This window comes from Tyto alba, unplaced genomic scaffold (assembly GCF_018691265.1).
Source record: "Tyto alba isolate M040663 unplaced genomic scaffold, T.alba_DEE_v4.0 Super-Scaffold_13, whole genome shotgun sequence".
Taxonomy (NCBI): domain Eukaryota; kingdom Metazoa; phylum Chordata; class Aves; order Strigiformes; family Tytonidae; genus Tyto; species Tyto alba.
The window spans coordinates 29,511,356-29,534,176 of NW_024881275.1; the positions used below are offsets into that span (position 1 = coordinate 29,511,356).

The 22,821-nt window shown below is 37.0% G+C and overlaps 1 protein-coding gene across 3 annotated transcripts in view; it reads right to left on the reverse strand.

Moving 5' to 3' along the window:
• PCSK5 (proprotein convertase subtilisin/kexin type 5) overlaps positions 1–22,821 on the reverse strand; it is a 246,574-nt gene that overhangs the window by 132,815 nt on the left and 90,938 nt on the right. For all 3 annotated transcript variants that reach the window (XM_042787933.1, XM_042787934.1, XM_042787935.1), the window contains exons 6-7: positions 14,865–14,953; positions 9,654–9,826 (exon numbers count right to left, since the gene is read on the reverse strand). In XM_042787933.1, coding sequence (XP_042643867.1) covers positions 9,654–9,826; positions 14,865–14,953 — 262 coding nt within the window. The remainder of the gene's footprint in view (positions 1–9,653; positions 9,827–14,864; positions 14,954–22,821) is intronic.

Sequence of the window (22,821 nt, forward strand, 5' to 3'; positions counted from 1 at the left end):
GGAATGAATTTCTCATTTTCCTAAACAAAATAGAGCCAACTACAGGGCTGCACGAATTGCAGTTCTGGTTCAGGCTATCTCTCCATATTATCATTACTATTGTTGCTGATATTGTTACTGGGATAAAATAAGCTGTATATTGTAAACACCTGTGATAAAACAAGATCCGCATTTTCCAAAATTTCTGCTCATAAAGTCTCTTGTTAATGATAGGTGAAATAATGATAGGTTGCTCAGCATGGAGAAGGCTCTGGGGAGACCTTATACCGGCTTTCCAGTACCTAAAGGGAGCCTACAGGAAAGCTGGGGAGGGACTTTTTACAAGGGCATGTAGTGATAGCACAAAGGGTAATGGCTTTAAACTGAAAGAGGGTAGATTTAGGTTAGATGTAAGGAAGAAGTTCTTCATTGTAAAGGTGGTGATACACTGGCACAGGTTGCCCAGAGCAGCTGTGGCTGCCCCCTCCCTGGGAGTGTTCAAGGCCAGGTTGGACGGGGCTGGGAGCAACCTGGTCTGGTGGAAGGTGTCCCGGCCCATGGCAGGGGGTTGGGACTAGATTGTCTTTAAGGTCCCTTCTAACCCAAACCGTTCTATGAAATTGTCTCTGCATGCAAAGCCAAAGTAAACAGCCAGTGCACAAGAAAGATATTTGTGTTAGGACTGGATACAGGATGGACTTCACACACACCCATTCTGTGGAGTGGGTTCAGGCAATTCTCATCACCTTTATACCACCATCTGATTAAACGCTCTAGAGAGGAGTCCATGGCCACCAGATCCACAGAGTTGTTTTACTACTAACGTCAAACTCCTCCTTATGGAAAACGTCAGGTTTTGAGACATCTGTCAAACTTCTGAGGTTCATCAAAGAATCTAAAATTTTCCGCAGATTTAGCTCTGTTCAGTAGATGAGCCAGAAAACAAGGCTGCTCCACTTCTACCTCTGCAGACTGAGGACTACAGTAATCACTGTGCAGTTTCTCTCCTGTAGCATTTGTTTAGGAAGATACAATGCACATAGGTTGTGTACAAAATCATTGCCCTCATGGTTTTGTGCCTTAAACTTATGTTAAATTCTATGCACAGAAAACTCTTAATGCCAAACTTCCAGCAATTTGCCTTTTAGAAATCTATTTTTTTCCCACATAACATGTAGAAATACATAGATTCTGCTGTTGTTACAGTATATGAGTAAAGCGGAGATGTGATTTGCCCACACAAAGTAATCAGATTAATGTTTTAAAAATGCACTCTCTGAAATGTAAATCTTACGTGTATGGAAAAGCACCATTTGCCAAAGCTGCTTTTCAGTATTGACTTTCCAAATTAAGATTTACCCCACAACAAGAAAGGTGTGGATATTTATGTTCAAATATATCACCTGTTTCAGGCTGGGCACTCAAAACCAGAGGCCACTTTTGACAACAGGTCCAAAAGCAGTAATGTTATTCTGGCTTGTTACAACAGTTTCCATATATGTGTGAGATGGGATGAGGTAACTAAACAGTTTTGGTTTCCAGTACACTTTGTGACATTGTAAGGAAACTGGACATTTTGAGGTATATTTTCCTGTAACTCTCATTCCAAATTTTCCTGCCTTTTAGGATTTGTATATTCCATTGAATGTAATGTAAGAACATTTCTGGTATATTATTTCTTCTTCTGCATTTTTTTTTGTACTACACGTTGACTGTCTGTGAAAAAGCTCATTTTTCACAGAACGCAAAGTAGAGAAATTTTAAGGTTAGCTTTGTTTATATATTTCCAAAAGAAAATAAAGTGTACAGTATCAAAGTTCATCCAGGTATGACTGAGCCTAAACTCTATTTCATTTACTGGAAAGCAATATCCCTAATTCTGCTTTGGCTGAATACTGAAAGTTGCTAACAACATGCAAATGGTAAAGCAATGAATTAGTATTAGCTTAATGATCTGTTAAGGTTGTCACCTAACCTGATTTTTGCTGGGCAATTTCAGTTTGGAGAAAACTAAATCCTATCAAGTCTAAACCACATCTCCAAAGCCTTTAAGGCATCCTAAAATATGTGTATCAGCCAAATGCAAGGCAGTAAGACCTAGAAATGAAGCTGGTTGGTAAGACATACAGGAACGTGGACAAACTGTTGGAAAGTGGTGACTCTGAAAGGGAGTTTAGGGTCATGGAAGATAACCAATTGGCAATGAACTGCACTAAAATTTAGTCTGCTCCTTGGATCGGTAAGCAGGGTGAATATGAACACATGCAGGGAATAAGGAAACAGTACTACACACGCACAGAGAAGGCTACAACTTCCATGACCCATTCTGGTACCCATGCTTGAAAAACATAATGCTGGGAAACAGCAAGTGTTTCAGAAAGCACTACAGGAATGAATTGTGGTTTGGAAATTCTGACTAACAGAACGAAACTGAATACACAAAACATTACTGTTAAGGCTGAAGAACAGATTTTGAAGGACAGACTAAGAGACAACAGTATTAATAGAAACAGGTTAAAATGCAACATGCACTTTAGAATTTCAGGTAAATCTGTTAAGTTTTTCTCTGATAACTTATTTTATGCAGAGAAATGTATTAGAATCAAACTGTCTGGTTTCTGTAAAACATGTGATGAGCCCTGCAGAAATCAGTAATGAAACAAAAGAAAATGAAGGTTAATGTAAAAACAAGGTCAAGGTGGAAATTGTTGCACTGGAGATGATGTGGTCTGTACTGGAGAAACACAGGAGTTAATGAAGTTATGAATAGAATATTTTAAGGATGAGCCAGTGAAACAAAGTTGTTAGGTGATTTTGTTCAGAAAACATGTTAATGAATCTAGTAATTATGATCACCTGCATTCAAGAAAAGAATTCAGGCTGGAAGGTGTGGAGAGAAGCACCACTCTGATGAGCAAGGAGACGGACAGCCTAGTTTTAAAGTGACTAACGGCTTGTTTATCACATCAAAATGAAGTCTGAGAGGGGACTGTGTTCTATAAATATGTCAGACACAAAAATGGAAGGAGAAAAGGTATTTAAGCTGAAGCACAATTCTGGCCCAGGAACAAATGGGCAGAAAACTGCACATGAGTAAACCTGGCTGGAACTTAGAAGAAATTCTCTAACCAATAGATTAGTGATGGCTGTGAAACGCTCTCCCAACAGAAATGGAGGGGAAAGCATTTCTAATTCATTCAGGAATAGAAATTGCTGAATGTAATTATAGGACATGATGACTGTGATAGTAAAGAACTGTACTGGATGACCTACACAGTCATTTCCTGTCTTATGTCCCCATGTTCCAATTCAATTTATCGAAGAGACCACTTGGCCAAAATCTGTAATTACTTACATATGGAGATTTCTAACACCATAAGATGCACCATAAACAGAAGAAACATATTACAGGGGAAAGGAAACTAAGAGATTTAGATGAGTAACAAGCTATATCTTTTAATAGTGAAGGGTGTTAGTGACTTGCACTACCATGGACATAACAGATTTCAGTCAAGACTCGCTCTTTCCCAAAGTTATACGGAAAACAGAAAATAATAGAGGGATCAAGAAAACACGGATATTGAAGTAGTAAGAATTGGATGAAATTTTGCCATCTGACTGATGATGAAGGTAGGACTAGATGATAATTAGCTTTTCTGATGTTAGAACTAGGAATATTATTTCAAGCCAATGGTGCTATGTCTCATGACATCAGAAAGAAGAATTGCAATTTTAAAATGCCATAAGAGTTTTCCAGTTCTGGTACAATAGTCAGCACCCACCTGTAGTACAGAGCCATGCCAAGTTTAACTTGATATGTTGAAGTAACTATAACATCACAAGTTCAGATATTACATCATAGATGCAATAGGCATACACAGTATACATGTAACTCATATAATAGATAAATGCCAGAAGCTAGTATTAGGTTACATCAGCATACTGGAAGTCATGTCTTCTGAGACCTTCCCCAAGCACAGCACTAATTCTTCTGATTGATCTTCAACAAGTAGTTTTTGGCCAACTAACCAGAAACGCACAGAAAGTCTTGTGCATGCAAAATGTATCTACAGATGATCTGAGATACGCATACACACAGATATGTGTTATTCAGTCTTGAATGGCAGCTGTACAAGGTGAATAAACACAATACACAGTTTAACAAATCTGCTTTTAACCTCTGTGCATCACAATATTTCAGTGTATAAAATGGCAGCCATTTTGGAAGTTATTTTGACACATCTGACTGTAAGTCTTCTTGCAGTAACTTCTGTCTTTGATTTTTATAGTGCAATTCTCTGGTAAAGCAGAACAGAGTAACTCCTCTTTGTGTAGGCAACACATCCAACTCCAAGTGATACAGAGAAATGATTACAGGACAAATAAATTTAGGAGAAACATCTTGGTACAACACAGGTAACAAACCTTTGCCTGGACACATGAAAATTATGAACAATCTCTTCCATGTTTGAAGTAGAAGCATATAGTGATAGTAATAATAATAATGATGATAACAGTTATATAAAATCCTTTTCTTTCTTTTCTCCTTTGCCTTTTCTTCTCTTCCCTTTTCTTCCCTTGCCTTTCTCTCCCTTGCATGTGGGTAGGAGACTTGTTTAGTGATTGTAAGAGACCCTTCTGCTCCCAGCAAACACTGTGAACACACACTCTGCAGCCAAAGTTGGTGAAGCGAGAGAGATGAGAAGGGGCAGTGATGATGGGAGGGAAGGCACCAAGCCGAGTTCTCACAAGAGGATCAGCCACATGGCATCTGATCATTAATGTCCATCAAACATTTTGGCTTGTGTTCAGCTTGCTAAACAGAATGGTGTCATAGCAATAAGATGAAGGCCCCTGCACTGACGCAGGCAGAAAGCCAAAAGTTGCCCTGTAGATTTCCCTACCTCTCCACCCTCTTAGGTTATATTAAAGATGACCTGCCCTGTCACTGATTTGGACTACCTTATGGGTACTGCAGAACAACAACATAAAGCATGCAGTTGGCAAGACTTTTGGAGAGGTGAGATAACCAGCTCTTTGAAACCACGCAACGTGAAATATCAACAGGATTCATATATCCAAAAACTTGACTATTAGGTCTTCACCAAACAGCAGTGAAAGAACAAGTCAGAATATCTGAAACGCATTACTCTCCGAATGATGTTGAGACTGATCCCAGAATAACAGACTTAATTGTATGAATAGAAATGAACTAGTCTGAATGGCTCACAGAGCCATGAATCAGCGAGCCTGTTTCTCAAGGGTTTATAGCATTGTGCTTATAGACTGTGAGGTACAGACAGTCATCTTAAAATCTAATGGTACTTTGGTGTTATCTTCCTGAATCAAAGGAAGGCTTTTGTGTTCTCCCTTTTGTCCCAGTCTAAGTACAGTCTTATTACATGATATGACCACAATCACATTTTGCAATGCTAAGAGTGTTTGTTCTTGAACACAGGGTGAAATGTGACACTGCATACCTAATCTTTTCTTGAATATGTTACTTTTGGATATACTGTCTCTAGTCTTATTTTTTTCAGGAAAATTCTGCATGATTATAATGAAATTATTTTTTAGATTATTAAGTCTACAACTTGTAATAAACTGGTATTTAAAATACAAGTCCCTAGAATTTTCCACCCTTATGACTACACTATTTCCAAGAAAAAGACCTTGTCAACTGGAAGCACGATATAAAGGGAGCTTTTATATTTGCATAGAAATTGTTTGATAGCAAAGTCTCCAAAGTTTCTCTTTGAACTCAAGTATGCAAATCTAATAGAATTAAACAAAAAATCCTAAAGATGACAGAAAATCGTGGTACTTGAGATAGGTTTAAAAATTGGTTTCCTCTTCCTTTACCTTGATCCTGGGCAGAATTTTTAAAGCATATTTAACTTGTGGGTTAGGTTGTCATTTCATAAACTCAGTTATTACTCAGTATCCTTTCTGTAGACAGATTTGTCTATTTCAATTCAAGGCATGTGCTGTCTCTGTGGGACTCTATGGAAAAACTCTACAGTCATTAATCTTTGTTATTTTCTGCAGGATTTGGAAGGAGTAATCATATTATCTCAGCAGATTTGAAAATAACAATAGTTCTGAAACACCCTGCAAGAGCTGTTAATTGGTATAATATCCACTAAAGATAAACCAGGCATTTTTTTCATGGATCCCGGTCTCACAGCAAACTGAGTAAGAAACTGTGGTTCTTGCATCCATTTAATTTTTACTTCATGAGTATAATAAAAAAAAAAAAAAGTAATAATTCTGTTTAATTATACTCTAATCAAAGCTATTATTCAGCACCACCTTTGATTTTCCTAATTAAACAAGTTGAGCATAATTTCTTTTTCAGATGCTTTTAAAAAATCTTGACCTTTCCTATTTTAAAAAAATAATATCCTGTTGTGTGTGCACATGCACAATAAATGAAGAATATCAATCTTGAGCCTTTGTGTAGGTCTGAAAGAGGGTCTTGCCAAATTTTCCTGTACCAAGGCTACTTTAACTTACATCACACATGCTATACTAGATGTAATACTGGTGTTGTTCAGTTCAGTATTTCTAAAAAAGGAAGGTCAAGATCTGTACACAGCACAATAAGCATTTTTGTCTGCCTACTATTATTTGCATAATTACTGTGACTGCTTGGGGAAATCTATGTTTGGCTGAGTATCTAGTCATTACCTTGGACAATGATCTGATTTTAGGAGTATTTTGGCACAGAGGTCATTTGTCTTTCTTCTACCATTTGCCTCATCTTTTAAAATGACACATCTTATGACAGTGTAAGGAAATATAGAAAATGTAGCTTTATCTGAACATGGAAAGGCATGGTTTATTAAAAGGGAAAAGAACAGATTAATCTTAAAGCAATTTTTTTCTGGAAACTACGCCTATTAGGGAAGGTGGTAACTGAGATATACATTTACAAGCCTCCAGTCCGTATTACATTTAAAAATTAGAGATTACACTTAAACATTCTGTATTTCTTATCAGTATGATTTATGTAAGTTTCAAAGAGAACTTTTATTTCCTTAGTAGAAGTGAAAAAGCCTTCACAGTCAGAGCTACACAAAATTTCCAAATACATGGAAATATTTACATCTACCCAACTCTGCATGGGCAACTTTGGGCAGAACAAAATTTTGATAAAATGAAATAGAAGATGAATTGTAAAAAAGAATAATTTTACTTGCATCAAATATGACTTCTACAGTTTATGAAAAAACATACCAAGCTCTTTTTCTGCATTGTTATCAGAAGAAAAGACCACCTCAGAATTTTAAGATTAAATACTATGTTTGCACTAAAAATATAAAACAATGTGCTGATAAAATTAAATTCATCTGGGTTCTGTAGGGTATCCTCTCATATTACAGCTATAATAATAACAATGGAACAATAATGTTTGTAGGCAAGATCCACACTCTTGGTAAATTATTCCACATTCTTGATTTATACTGGATTTACCCCAAGTCTGAGGAGACAGCTGAGTTCTGGTGCAGCAATTTGGGCTGAACTTTTCATGATTTTATTACCTACACAAAATATGACATTTAAACTAACACATATGTATGTTTAAACATAAAACTTATTTTGTTCAAATTCCCCTGCATCCTGCAGTTCCATTAGGGTCCCCTTCATCACTTTATTCTTTTTCTTCTCTGTCAAACAGTAGTAAACTCTAGCTGAGTGATGAGGAGTGCTGATATTCCATCTGAGAGGAGGAGTGATGATGCAAGGGAAGCAGTAATGGAGATGCATTTGGCCTTCTATACACTTCTTATATTGTTCTAAGAGCACTTGGATAACTATTTTAATAATGATTACTAAATACAGCAGAGTTCTCTGGGGCAGAATCTACCGGTGTCCCTAAATGTGTTTAACTGCTAAGCCCCTAGAATTTTTTGCAGGGTGAAGTTAAGTTCAATGCTTGAGTATTTTGTTATGGTTGACTTCACATATTACATAATGCACAACAAGCTAAGTGTAAATCCGCAGCTCCACACCAAATGGTCATCATACGACCAAGTGAAATGAAGGCAGTGGTCTGTGGCTGCACGGTTAGCAAAGCATTCACAGAACTGAGTTTGAGACGTGTCTTTAAGATCACAGAGCATAGGAAGCACACAGTCTCTGTCATTAGTATTTCAGTAATTGTTCTTCACAGTTTATCCACATTTGGGGCAGGGAGGACAGTGGAGAGAGCAAGAAATTTATGCAACTTCATCAAGCAAACTGAAATAAGCCCGGGGTGCAGCTATGATCAGATGTGAATTCACACCTAGGTTTGTGGTGCTAGGCAATACTTACGGTGATACTGGGTATCAATTTGACGATGTATTTATTTACAACTTACAAACATATTGTAAATCACCTGAAGCACTGCACTGTCAGCTTGACCAGGTGCTCTTGTAACTCTGCCTATTACCCTCTGCACCCACTGTCCCTGTTTGCTGTTATGACTGCTTTTTGTGGTGTACCTTAAATTATTACAGTCTCTTAGTGGCAGACACTGTCTTTTACGCATGGCATAAATCTTCCAGGCTGAACATTAGCTATAGTTTGCTAAAATCAGTCTTGGCATACCTTGTTAAAACACTTATTGACTTCAATAATAGCTGAACTTTCCAATCTTGCTGCAGTGTTACGATGTTCCAGTAACTACCTTACAGTTTCACTTCGGTCCAACAGTTTCAGTCTCTTAAAACAAAAGCTTTGTATTAATCCACTATTTTCTGATCCTAGAGCCACCCACCACTGAACTAGCAAGTCTCCTGGTACGTTCAAAATAATGCTCAGATCTTCAAGTGCAAAGCCGTAAAATCCTTTCCACCAGTCCTATATAGTGGAAAGTGGTGTGAGTGCTGGAAAATGAGGAATTCCCTGATCTGTTTAACAAGCAGAAGAGTAAAAGGAAGAACTAAAAACTGGTCTCTGACATCAAAAGTTCCTCTAACCACTTGTTTCCTTCTGTGGTCTTATTTGTTTGACACTAACTTATTGAAGAAAGTTGAAAAGGTCCTAGATTTTTTCATATAGGGGCATTTGGAATTTTGTGTGTTGTATTATCGAAGATCTCTGGGCTATAACACAGAGAAAATGTAATAGCACAGACTTGTAGAGAAATGTATATGTAAGCTATAAATAGAGCGTAAGTTCTCTGAGACCAGACATAAATGCTAAAAGAAACATGGGTATAGACTTTTTTTTAGCCCCCAACCCCCTAATAACATCAAACTTCAATTAAGAAATCAAGCAAAACAAAGCAATGAAAGAAAAGAAGAAAGAAGGAAAATCAGTCAAGGCTTTTTCTTTAAAATTGCATTGCAATTCAGAGTTGATGACGGGGCACTGCTGAACAAAGTAGCATTTTTCAGTCTTATTTTTTCTCTCAGTTACATCATTACCTCAGAGGACTTTTAAAGGACACTGAGGATGATATATTTCAGTTGAAAATGAACAAAGCTGATGCTTCAGGAAGGATTGACCATTGGGTCACTATAGAAGGAAACTGTATTTTTAGTTTTATGCAAAGGAAGCTTTTCTTCTTTCCTTCAGAATCCTTTCTTCTTCCCCATGCTGTGCACTTGCACAGACCAGGCGTGTGTACCCTTACACCTGCACATGAGAGCAGATCCATGAGATGCACTTTGATGCCAACCTACCATTCTGATGCCATTCTCAAAGGCCTGACGTGCTAGAGAAGCAGGTCCATCCACAGTCTTACCATCGTCATCAGGCCCCCAGCTGGCACTGTAGATATGGATGTGCTGGGGATTGAGGCTTAGAGACTTTGCTTCTACCATGTCTGTCACATCTCCATCCAGCATCCGTACACCTTCAGAATGAAAGATACAATGAACAGGACCAACCAAGTCAAAATGCTTCTCTTTTATTATTTTTTTTTTCCCCAGAGAAAATTGTTGTGTAGGACATTGGATTGAATGAGCATAACCATTTCTACTGTTGTTAAAAACCCCCCAAATGCTATTTGGACATGTTTTTCCAATGGAAAAAGTGTCTAGATGAAAAAATACCAAAAGGAAGGAATATTTTGGTCTTAAATAAGTTTTAAAAACTATCTACAAGACATTTATCCACTATACAACCTTTGAACTTCAACAACAAACTTTTACACTAAAGAAAACTTAAAAAAATACTTGAATCTTGAAATGTTTGTCTACCTTACTTGAAGTTGATGTATGATTTTCTTTATCTCTTTATACTGCAGTGAAACTGCAGAACCTATTTTGAGTCATTCACAGTTCTAAGCATGTTGACAGATGTAGTAAAAGGATCTCTGCTGACAGATAAACATGGGATTATTCCTTTACTGTATGTGGCCACAAAGAAGTTACTGGGGAGAAAACTCGTCTGTACAGACCATACACAGTAGCAAGGTGATTACAGGAAGTTACTAACAAATATCCTATATGTAACATTATTCAACCTGAAACTACAATATTGTGAATATCCTCCTCTGTGCAGAAGAAGCTTTTGTAAGGTATAGTCTGAAATTCTTGTGTTGAAAGAATTCATTCATGTGGGTTTAGACAAGTCAACATGCCAGCCCTTCTAATGTAAATGGCATCATGATTAAGGTAGGCTTAAATCTGGGAACTGAGAAAGTCTTAAAGTTGTTCTTCCTACTAACTGTTAAGACTGACTGAAGTTAATTCTGACCGAGAAAACCACCAGTTCCAGTTTTAACCTAACAAGAAGATCCTACATACAGCTAGTGTGACATCTGATAAAAGGGATGTTAAATATTAAATAATAATTAACGTGTAACTGTATGATAGCACAGAGTAATGACTACTTCCACAGTTAACAAGTTTGACATTCTTTCCTCTTTAAAAGGCCACTGCTATTTATAAGCCAAATTTACACATTTTTAATTACAGACACATTTCATTTTGCTCATGAGCTCAGATTGAAGTAACCCGAGTGTTTACCAAGACCTTAACTTCCAATTAACAAAAGGCATAGGGGGTGCTTTTGTTGATAGAGGGTCTTTTTTTTTTTCCTTACTCTAATTGACTCAGAAATGAAAAGTGATCATATTTCTAAGTTGACACAAAAGCTGCCCATGTTTTGTGAAATAATAAACTTTTACAAACAGTGATCTCACTATGAACTTTACTTTATAAAGAAAGTCATTAAACCAACTCTGGGATTCTCAGGTTTTATTTTTCTTCCTCAGCATAATCTCAGAAAATTAATGATGGGTGGAAGTTGTGTTCTCAATTTCTTTCAAGCACATTAAAATATATTTCGTTCTAAATAAAGACAATAAAAGGTACACTGCTTTTGAAAGAAGTAAAATAAAGCTTCCCTTTACATATCTGTTACTGGGTAGAAAACCTAAATAATGCCACATGCACCTGGTGATCAGTAACTTCAAATTCTGCCCTTGGCACCCAAAGTAATTCACATCAGTTGTTTTTTTTTTGTTTGTTTGTTTGATAAAGGTAAAGTGGTCAAATCTAAAGCAACACAGACAAGGCTGTGACTTAGGTGTTGTTCTGTCTGGCCAACAACTGACAGACACGCTATGCTTCAAGGGTGACTCTGAACAACAGATAACTCATCATCTATTTAAAATAGGTGGTACAAAAATAATTCCAATCTCCCTCTTTTTTTTTTTTTTTTAACCTTCTTTTTCCCCCAGATGTCTGGAGTAGTTAATTCTGCTGATCACAAAACCTCCAAACTGCATATGGCTTGTGGTGATAGCACAACAAAAGCTGTCCAGAAGGCAATTAACACACTGCATTTGCAGACTGTTCCACCTAAGACTTTAGAGCTCTGTAAACTTTTTCCAATATTTGCAGTAATTGCCAAAATAGTAAGTGGCATTTTAGTCAGAACAAACTTTCAGTGAATCACAGGAAACATGCAAAACTGAGCTGAAAGCATGTTTCCTTTTAAAATGTTTGTTTTTAATCAGCACCTGACTTAAACTTAAAGAAACAGCTGAACTAATTCCTCATCAGCTGAAGACAATCTACATCTGTTGTGCCATAATTCAGTGTAACTGTTTTCCCGTCAGGACTTGAGACCCGCCAAGTAACTAAGCACCCAAATCCCCACAGATGCTTTGCAACTTCCACAATCACACTGCAACAATAACAACAGGCTAATCATCCCTTCCTATAAAAAAGTCTCACAAGCTCTGCAGGTGGTAATTTGCTATGTGTGATTACTGCAGGGTCACATTCAAAAAAAAATCTCCCCTTTGGTGCACCAGTTTGCCTTTTAGTGAAGGGTCCTATAGCTTAGCGAAGCACAAATGCAAGGCATAGTGCATAACTTTTTATATGAAACTTCTCACAACATATAAAAGCACTGAAGGTTCACATTACAATTTTACTCAAATTTTCTTATCTGCAGATTACATCCCCACTTACACTGTTGTAAGAGAAGGCTCAGACTTTCTGAGGATCTTATTTTTAACCTATTTGTGGTCACAGTGTCTTAAATGTGTGGAAATGAGACAAGGAGTAAAAACATGTTTAGGAAAAGAGTGAGCATTACTGGTAAATATCTTGTTAATGACTTCCCATCACAAAGATCACTAATTGGATTTGTTCAGCTGCCAGTACCTGATGGAATATCAATGGAAAGGATTTATTTTCCCCTTTGCTTTATCTCCTTACTATCCCTTACGTGTCTGGAGATGCTTTTTGGTTTGAAGTAAATAGTACTTATCTTGGTGGAGCAAATTCAACATCACTGTTGGCAGGTGCTCCTCTATGTAAGGAGAATGTAATTGCTTTACCTCAACTCTGGTTTCTTCTGCAAGAAAGCCCCAAGAGGGTCTTTAAATCCCTGGAAAACAAGTGAGCTGAACGCGAGTTCAGCATAGTGTGATTCAACATTTTTACACTCTATCTGGCCTATGGAGAGGGAACACAACCATTGCATATTCAATATGTGCAACTTACGGCTTTTCTGAGGGAAGCATGCCAAACATAGGTTAGCAGCAGGAAAACTCTTAAATATATACGCTTAGTGGAAGAGTAAGCTTAACTTCCTTTCCCAATACCCTGGAATTCCCTCTTGCCTTTGGTTTTCTACAGATTATCCACTGAGCCTCCTGAAGTCTTATTTTCAAGTGTTGATGCTTCTAAAAGGTGGTACATTACCTCAAGAGAGGTTTACACACTGTTATTACTTTCCCCTTCCTTTTAAGAACAGCATTAGTGATGGCTCTACAGAATCACAGTGACAAACAGATTGGATAAACTTTTTATTTCACTTAGACCAGTAAAATTTCTTGAAGGCTGCTATGTTCTTTGTAATAAACAAATAAATAAATAATGAAAGGGCACACATATCCAGTCTACTGTTCACATTAACTGCATTCACACAATGCCCATCTGAATCAGTTTTTAGACTACATTTAGAAAAGGCTGTGATTCAGCTAATCTGCCTGAAGGGTTTCTAAAACATTATTATTGCACATTCCTAATGCTTAATAAATAATACCCTATTAAGAAGCCACTGTTACTAATGGAGAACTTTTCAAGGGCATGTCCAAGCTGTTGCAGGTTGTGTGACAATCCAACTCACAAATGAAACTTCTCTGGAAGCCGTCCTTTATCTCTATCAGTGTACTAACTCTCCTCTGACTCTGGTTTGACAATGCAATAAACCTGATTTCATAGCTGCTGGTATACAACCAAATGACATATCCACTTGAGACAACCTGTTTATCTGCCACAAACTCACTCACTTGACCAGTTCAGATTTTCTAAACCACTCTGTCCGGGTAACTTTGTGCAGGCAGGCTCTCTACCTGAAAGGAAATTGTTTTTCTGCATCACTCTAACCTTATGCTGGATCAGGTATTGTCTATCCTCTTGAAGCCGGCAGGAAAACACAAAGCTGACATTAGGATGATGTTGTATGCTTTGGCTAATTTGAAATGCAGCTGTGCTCACATTTGATTTGGATCAAACTTGTACTGATTCAGTAGAGAACAGATACAGTACTATTAATCGTGGAAACATGGTCTCAGCTCTGCCTGCTCATATTTTTGAACAGTCCTCTGGTGTATATATAGGTAAACATGTTTCTGTTTTCACAGATGGGCTCTATTTTGGGACAGAAAACCAACAATTACTGAGTTTGAGCTATAGGTTTTTCTACTGAAAGCCAATATACCAATCCCATGACTTCATCAAAACTACAGGGTAAAACTTCACATGAAGGATTAAAATATGGCACAGGCAGGCTACAGCCTAGGAGACACACAGATGACATCTTGATAGTCATCTCCACAAATTAAACCAAAGGTTTTAATTGAGCAACCATTGACTAAGAATTCACAGAAACCACTCGGAACCTCTTAGCTGAATGAACGAAAAAGTGCAACTGAATCTTGTATTTCAGGCAATAATACAATCACACAGAGGGACCAAAAGAAGATTCTCTCCAACCACAGACAAACAACATAAAAATGTGTTATGTTTTGACAGTGTTTTGTTTGGGATCAATATGCGAGGCAATATTCCTGATGTGTATATTTACTTCTGGTTTGTCAAAGTTCACTTCTTAGAGCTCTAAATTTGTGAGAAAACACTAACATCCTAATTTTGGGGTTTGTGTTTTCGTCAAAAGTCTCACTTTCTATTTTCTGTGTGAACGGAGAGGCAGCGCTCCAGGGAGCACTGGATAAGTGTCACTGCAGACAAACTCCTTCAGTACCGGTATTTAATGACCACTCTACAACTGAGACTTACTCTCTAACACAGCTAGGTTTGTTATCCATACAAATCTCCTTCTCTTGTTGAGAAAGGTCTGAATGTGCCATTTAGCACAAATAGCTCTTTGGTTACTTTTTTTTTCTGGTGGGAGACTGTTTCACATACCTCCAATCTTGGCATTAAAGGCGATTCCTACTGTGCAGTGTGAGTTGTTTGCCGTGGCTGCCACTTCTCCAGCACAACGGGTTCCATGCCTGTAGCCAGACAAACATTTTTCCAAGTAAGCACAGACTGTTGGAAATAAAGGCTTTGACTTTGCTCATCCTCAGGTGCTAAAAACACAGCTATCCACAATGTCTTGCACTACTTAATCCCTCGTAATAAATTATACCTGTGTTACAATATTCCTCTGAACACATTTTAATATCATTATCAAATTCATATTCAACTCTTCATGGTAGGCTTTCTAGGTACTGGAAACACGTGCAGTTTGTTACAAAGACATACAATGATGATACATAATCCACAGTGGCAGGAAGAAGTCTTGGATACCAATTCTTGATTTTGAACCAAATCTTACATTAGAGATGGAATTTTTGTTCTGCATTCTCCCATAACTCATGTTGCTATTATGTACCACACTTTTCCATGAGGAAGATGAGTTTGCACCAATGCCCACACTGCTGTTTAGATGCAAGTCTGAGACTGTCTGTATGCCAGGTATGCTCAAAGCTTCTGTACAGGCTTGTTCTGGTCATGCCTTGGGCCAACCCTGCAAGACTGCTGCCTTTCTGGGAGCAGAAAAAACAGCTGAAGTAATCTTCACATCAGAGGCATACCCTGTGCCTGGAAGCAGAGCTGAGATGCAAGGGTATAATCTTAAGAAGCTGCTGAAGGAAAACACAGAAGGGTGGTTGCTCATCTCCTTCCCCCCTGTGAAATGCCAGAGTGGGATGCCTTGTCTAGCCCTGACCCATGCTCTCTGCAAGGTGACAGTGGTCATCCAAATGGCCACCGTGGTAGGAAATCTCTTCCTGTTTTTTATGATTTTTGCTTGCAATATAGTTTTCACAGGGTGTTTTCTACCAGTAAGTTTTGTCCTCATCCTTGTGCAGTTAAACAGCTCCATCGCAGAAATGCGACACAAGCAACAAGGAGCAGGCAGGGACCTTTAGAGAGCTGCTGTGGAGAGGAAATACGGAGTTTCAGACCAGACAGGAAAACAGATGGGGAGTTGATGAGACAGAGATAGAAAGATAATGTAAGGCTTGAGTAGCCGCAAAGAAAGAAGTGTAAAAAATCAAGGCAAAATATAGATAACAACATGGCATGCACTTCAGAGGAGGCTAAGTGAGGTCAGTTGTGTACACAGGCATTCTTCTGCTGGTGGCGGTTGACAGACTGCTTACACAGACATCTGGAGAACACGGGTGTTTTTGAATTAAAGTTGACGCCCACATTACAGACAAAAATCACAGTTGCTTTCTCTTGGTACAGCTTGTTTTGGGTAGAGTCACTCCTTAACTCATTATTAGTGTAACTTTTTCCCTTAACCTTTTGAGACACCTAGATGAGAAACACTATGGTAACTTGTTTGGAATGGATTAATGTAAAACAAGAACAACAGAAAATAGCACTAGAATAAAAAGAGAGGAAAGAAAAAAACCAGCAATATAAGCAATCAATGCTAACGTGTTGGAATTTCAAAGGAGGTCATTCAGATTATAAAATAAGTAAGATATATAAAATCTATGAGAAAAGTGTAATCTTTATTCACAAAATCAAAGTGACAAGTTGGATGCTGATAAATACTAAATCTGGATCAAGGTTTCACAACTATATGTACATCTCAATTAATTTCCTATTAATCTGTTCACAGTTCATCACTTGGTTACCAAACTTGATCAGAGATTTTTTTTTTCATATGAAGCCTAATTTTCTTCATTTGAAGCAAGCCTATAACTCTCATTGATAAACCAATGTCTTATCCTGTTACAGAATTATTTTGAAAACACTGAACTAAGTAATTCAGGAAGCACAGATGAATTAAAGAGATCCTTCTTAATTTTCAAGTATTTTCAAATAGCGTTGTAGTTCAGTGTTTTTTTGAAGTAGAGTCTCTTAAAAATGTATTAATATTTATAGGAAAATGCTTGTCTTAAGAATTATTTACAAGACACATGATTCCCAAACTTCCCTTCTCATTACGATTTTGTTAGGTGCCACATACAAATTTAGAGTCATTATCACTCAAACATCAAAGCACAGGTGATCATACTCCAGAAATTTAGAGATACACACACGCATCACCTCAGTGGATATAATTTATTACTAAATCACTGTCTGGCTGGTGGCCAAGCTGCAGCTTCCCAGAGGGAGACTGCATTGACAAGAAACCCCTCCGGAGTACCAACTTTGGGGAGCATGGCTAGGAGGAAGGTTTTTCAGTAGAGAAAGGGAACAGATAGAAACACACCTGGAGGTGCGAGGCTGCCTGAAGAACAATGGAAGAAATTTATCAAGTTTATCTGTGGCTCCCAGTGGAGTATAGGGATACATGCTACTTTGATAGCTACATCCACCAAGCACCATCAAAAGAGTTAAATTTCCACTGGCTCACCAAACACACCCCAGTCACTCCAGGGCCAGGTAATGTTTGTAGAGGAGAAAGAGAGGGGACGTGGCAGGCGTGGGGGGTCATACCATGACCACACCTCCCAGCAGCAACCCACAGTAACATGGGATTAACAGCAACATCAAACTGTAGCCTGAATTCCAGATGAAATGGAAGTAGCTTCAGTGGTAGATGTAGCTTCAGCAAGAAGTTGCCAAGGCTTTAAAGGACTGGTGTGGAAGTATCCTGACACATATTTATTGAATTAAAGCACTGTAAGTTATTTTATGTAAATTTCTCATAGAAAAAAGCAGAGAGAATTAGATCTTCAGACAGTTTTACAACATGCGAGTTAAATCAATTTTGCTGAATATTTTACTAGTCCTCGTGTATTGGAAAATATTTTAAGTTCAATAATGTTACAAATTTATTTTGTAAGCAGATTTTTATGTTAGACCCTTGCTTCTCTGCTAAGATTATTGTTAATTGCATTCTACATTTGTAATGGAAATGACAAAATTAAAAGTTGTTTTATTCATATCAAGGTCATACATATAACATTGAATTTCTTACAGTCAGTTTCCCACTGTGTGAATTAATCATATATGGAACTCAGTTTGTTTTAATGTTATCTTTTATGGGTCCTTTAAGTAATATTTCAATTACGCTGTGAAAAGGAAGGCTTTATAAAAAATCTGCATATAAAAATTTATGGTTTTGCTATGTTGCTTTTAATTTTCCCTGTCCTAGATTTTTGCTTGAGGTCTACAGGGTCTTATTCTTCTAATAAGAAAAGCCTTCTGATTAATCATTACACTAATTTCTTAACTAACTTGATAAATGAATATGATGAAACTGATGCCTGAAATTGATTTTCTGCTTTAAAGCTATGAAAACTTCTGAGCATGAAATCCTGAAACCTTCAAACTACAGTTTATGGAGGCAGCGTGACCAGTAATGAGGTGAAAGAAGAGGAGCTTTCAAGTTAGCATTTTTTGTGAATGCATATGTATCAAAACACAACAATCTCCTGGTTTTGTGGGATGTGGGTATTACATACAACTTGTTTAAAAAGTTGATGCAGTCCTAGAAGAAAGCATGACTGCCCTCCTACAAAGGCCTATCTTGATAAACTTTAAGGGTCAATGCTTCATCTCACTGGATCTGTTGCCAGCTTATGCTGAAGGGAAATAAGTTCCCAGGCTGTTAAATGGCATTTTGAAGAGACACTCAGCTAAAAGGTTTTGCACTTGTCCTTTGTGTTAATGTCAGGGTGATGTAGTATCACAGAAAAGAAACAGGAAAGAAAGCTTCGTTATGAGACATTCTGCCCATCTACAAATGTGTCTCCTACTTGTAGTCTAATAGAAAGAAAAAGAATGGAAAGAAAAAAGCAAGAGGCCATCAAGTAAAAGAAATAAGATGTCACTGGCATTATTTAAAAAAAAAAGTTGTACTTAGATGCTTATAAAGTTGGCCAGCACTTTGCACCATAAAACTGTCTTTCATGATTCTGTCTAGCTTTAACTGCTTTAGCTAGTGTTTCCATTATAGGCAAATAAGTAGAACTTTTTCAGAAACATATTTATTTTCACTTTTGCATATGATAGATACAGAACACAAGGCAATTAGGATTGATTTTCTTCTCTTTTTATATGGAGGAAATTTGTCTGTCTGCCATTAACAGTAAGTCAATGAAGTGTCAAAGACCTACTCAGGAAGACCTTAGTCAAGATAAGTTTTTTGCCACATAATGTCCTCACTATTATATGGAGAACTTGAAATAAATTGTTGAAGAAAAACTCTTCTATGAAAAGGTGTAACGTTACTTTTTTCCACCTGAATGCATAAACAGTGCTTGAGTACCTGGATGCTAAAGGTAGTCTTTTGATGGCTGCTTAAGTATAAGCTAAGGGAAATTTAAGAGCTGCACATTAATCTGTTACACAAAATAACCTTTTTTAGTAACAGATTTTTTCTGAGACAGAAATGGCTCAGTATTTCAGGCAATGATGGAAAAAGGTGCATGTTCTGTCATTAATTATCACTCCCCATCCCACTGACACTGACATAATTGAAATATAAGACATTTATCTTTCAATAATCACTCTTAATTTGCCTTATCAGAAGAAGAAGAAGGTATAAGGCCAGGAACATCTTTCAGATAAAAGTTAATTAAGCTCACCTCTGAACATTTTGAGTAAGGAAATACTAAGCGTTATTGAAGACAGCTGCTGGTAATTTTAAAAGCCCCTGCCATGTAAATTGCCTCTGCATTTCAGAGCCTCCATCTCTGACAGTTATTCTTTGAATTCCACAAACACTCTGACCGTGCATTTCTTTGCTATATTTTACTCTTCTGGAGTTCATCAGTATTTCAGAACACAAAAAGGTCAGGTGAACTGGAGGATTTAAAGTCCTCCAGCTTTTCATGACACTAAGATTACAGTCCAGCCCACTTCAACCTGTCACCAATGAGTCTTTTCAGTATGGGAATTTAAGGAGAAAATAGTTTCAGAGTATTTCAATGCAAGCCCATCACAAACATCTCTAGACATACCAGTAATTTACTGAGGTTTTCTAAAAGATACAAAGCACAGGAATTAGTTTGTAAACAAATGAAGAAAACAGTGGGTGTTTGGGGTTTTCTTTGAGGTTTTTTGTTTGTTTGAGGGTATTTTTTTGTTTGCTGTTTTTTTTTTTTTGTTTTGTTTTGTTTTTTTTTTTTTTTTTGTTGTTGTTTTTGTGGGTTTTTTTTTGTTTTTTGTTTTTTTTTATCCAGGGAAATACATACAGAAAAATAAGAAAACTTCACATCCTTTGCAAACTCTATGCTGCACATATTGTAAGAGTGAATATTTAGAATAGATAGCCTAAAAGTTTATATAAGGTTATATACATTTTAATAGGCTGTTCTCGAACAGCCTATTTTTGATGACCATCAACTTCCTTTCTCAGCATAATTATGTAATAAACATACTCCCTATGGATAAAGACAATGCAGTCATATTACAAAAAAAAAAAAAAGTTCATATTTATTGTAAATTAGAGCAGAATCCCATAGGTGAAATCTGTAACATGAACTAAACTATATAGTTGGTGGACAGTGAAAATTATATGAGTAAAGGAACTTTAAACATTAAAATAATTTTCAAACCTCTATGTGGAGAGGAAAAATGGCATTTTAGGTAGCCATTGTTATCTGCAGGAAAATATCTGAGTTGACATTTATTTTTTGCAAAACTCTTCTTTAAATTTTTAAATGCTTTCAGAGATCTCTCTCTTACACTGGAATATATTTCTAAACAGGAAAATGTGGTATCTGAGACACCTCAATGTCATAACTGCTGGAGAAAACATGTATTTTAACAGCAATTATGAAAAATGCATTTTATTAGAAATGCATTTCATTGCATCCCAGATGCAGAAGAAATAATGTTTTAGACCTCTTCATATATAAATGGTCTCTAATAATCTGGAGGATGAAAGATGTTTTTCCAAACTGGCACTAAGTCGGTATGTTTGTCTAGGAACATCTGAAAAAGGACATAGAAAGGAACTGCCAGAAATTAAAAGCATGGGCAAGGAAAAACTCAAACTTTAGCCTTTTAAACACAATCTGCTACAGCTGAAAAAGAGTAAGAATAAAGCTGTTTCACAAAGGAAAGACATTTGGATATTAACAGTGCAGAAAGAGACGACAGAGTAAATGTGAAAAACAAGTTACACACATCTCCAGTGTGAGGTATCCGGAGAAATGCCAAAAACTTGGGTTGTTACATCACAGACAGCATCCTGTTTCCGAGTATCACAGTGTTGTAATGTGGTTACAGTACAGGACTGGAAGCTGTCTTGAGTTAAGGTCCCCAAGGCTAATGACTTTTGCATAATTGTGGGAAGTTACTTAAAGAACAACTTGAAAATCTCTCATCTATTTCTCACAAATAAAACCAAAGAGGACAGCGCTAAAACAAACACATGGAACACTTCACATCTCAGACATGTACATCTTAACAGCGTGGGTAACAGTGACGCTGCCTTGCCACTCTCTCTACATTTGCTAGCTGCTAGCAGTAAAGCAGCTAATTGGTCGCAAATGTGAAGTTCTGATATAATCCCAGCAAAGGACTGGGCTTCTATAGTTTAACTACCAATGTACAGTTTTGGTTTTGTGAGTGGGCAAATGAATCTGAATGTATAAAACAAATACACCATTTTTTCTGTATTTTCTACCTAAGGCAAAAAACCCCAATGAATAGAAGGTCTGATGGAGCCAATGAAACACAAGATAGAATGAGAAACCGGAAACAAAATAATCAAATAATATATTTATAGTTTTATGTATTAAAAATAAAAATAATTATTTACTGATGTCTTAATATGTTTTAATCCAAGGTAAAATTATAATTCAGCTTCTTTTCTGGAGAGAAAAAGTCATTGGTGAGAAGAAAAAAATTTCAAAAGCCAGCAAACAGCAAAACTTTCAGCTGATCTTTCTTTTTTTTTCATATAGCCTTTCACATTAACTGTACAGTAACCTTCTTAAGGCAGGTAATCCAATTCTTGTTCTCATTCATTAAAGTAAATCACAAGTAAAACCAGTACAGTTTAGTTCCTGTGCACTGGTATTAGACCTGTTCAGCAGCAATATCAAGGCCAGTGTTACCTTTGAACAGTATATTGCTACCTAGATATACCTAATCAAAGGAACCCTTTGGTTTGCTTTCGAAACTGAAGAATATGAGGCTACTTAGACTTCAAGGCTTCCTTGCCACATAAGCAAAAAGATGTTTTTTTAACCTAATTCAAGCTCGTTAAGGGGCTTTAGACATGGTAAGTCACAGAACAAGGAGGATGTACTCCAAGCAATTCTGGCAATCATTTTATGTATATGAGGGTGGCTGATCCCTCTTTGTGTGCAGCCCAAAGAACAGAGTAGCATAAACACTTGGGAAGAACTGAATATCTGTCTATACTTTTCTCATTCTTCAGCTGTGAGACTAGACAGTGTTATCACTCCATTCATGACATACAGAAAAAAGAACAAATGGAAGTCCAATTTCTAATTTTTTTGGAACATGGCTAACAAAATGGTAAGCAGAACCACTGAATTATACAACTTAGTGAGGGAAGCAGATGGACAAAATCAAGCACGTATTTTTACACGAGAAATTCTTGTAATTACCTTGTAAAAATAGTAAATTTAGCTGATTTTTTACACTTGGACTTACTAATTTAGTACAATAGTTGAAATGTCTTTTCCTAGTCTTCAACAGTCTCAGTGAACAGAACACAACCCTCGAACTTAGATTCTGCAGCATGCTAATAACCTTACTTATTTAATTTTTAATAACAGTAAAGTAACACTACTCTTGCACAAATAAAGAATCCTTGGAGATTCCCAAGGCAATCACTAAGAATACCAAACAGAATAAACCACATTTCTAGTACCAATTCCTTCTTGACTAGGACACTACCCCTCTCACATATTAATATTGCCAGCAGATG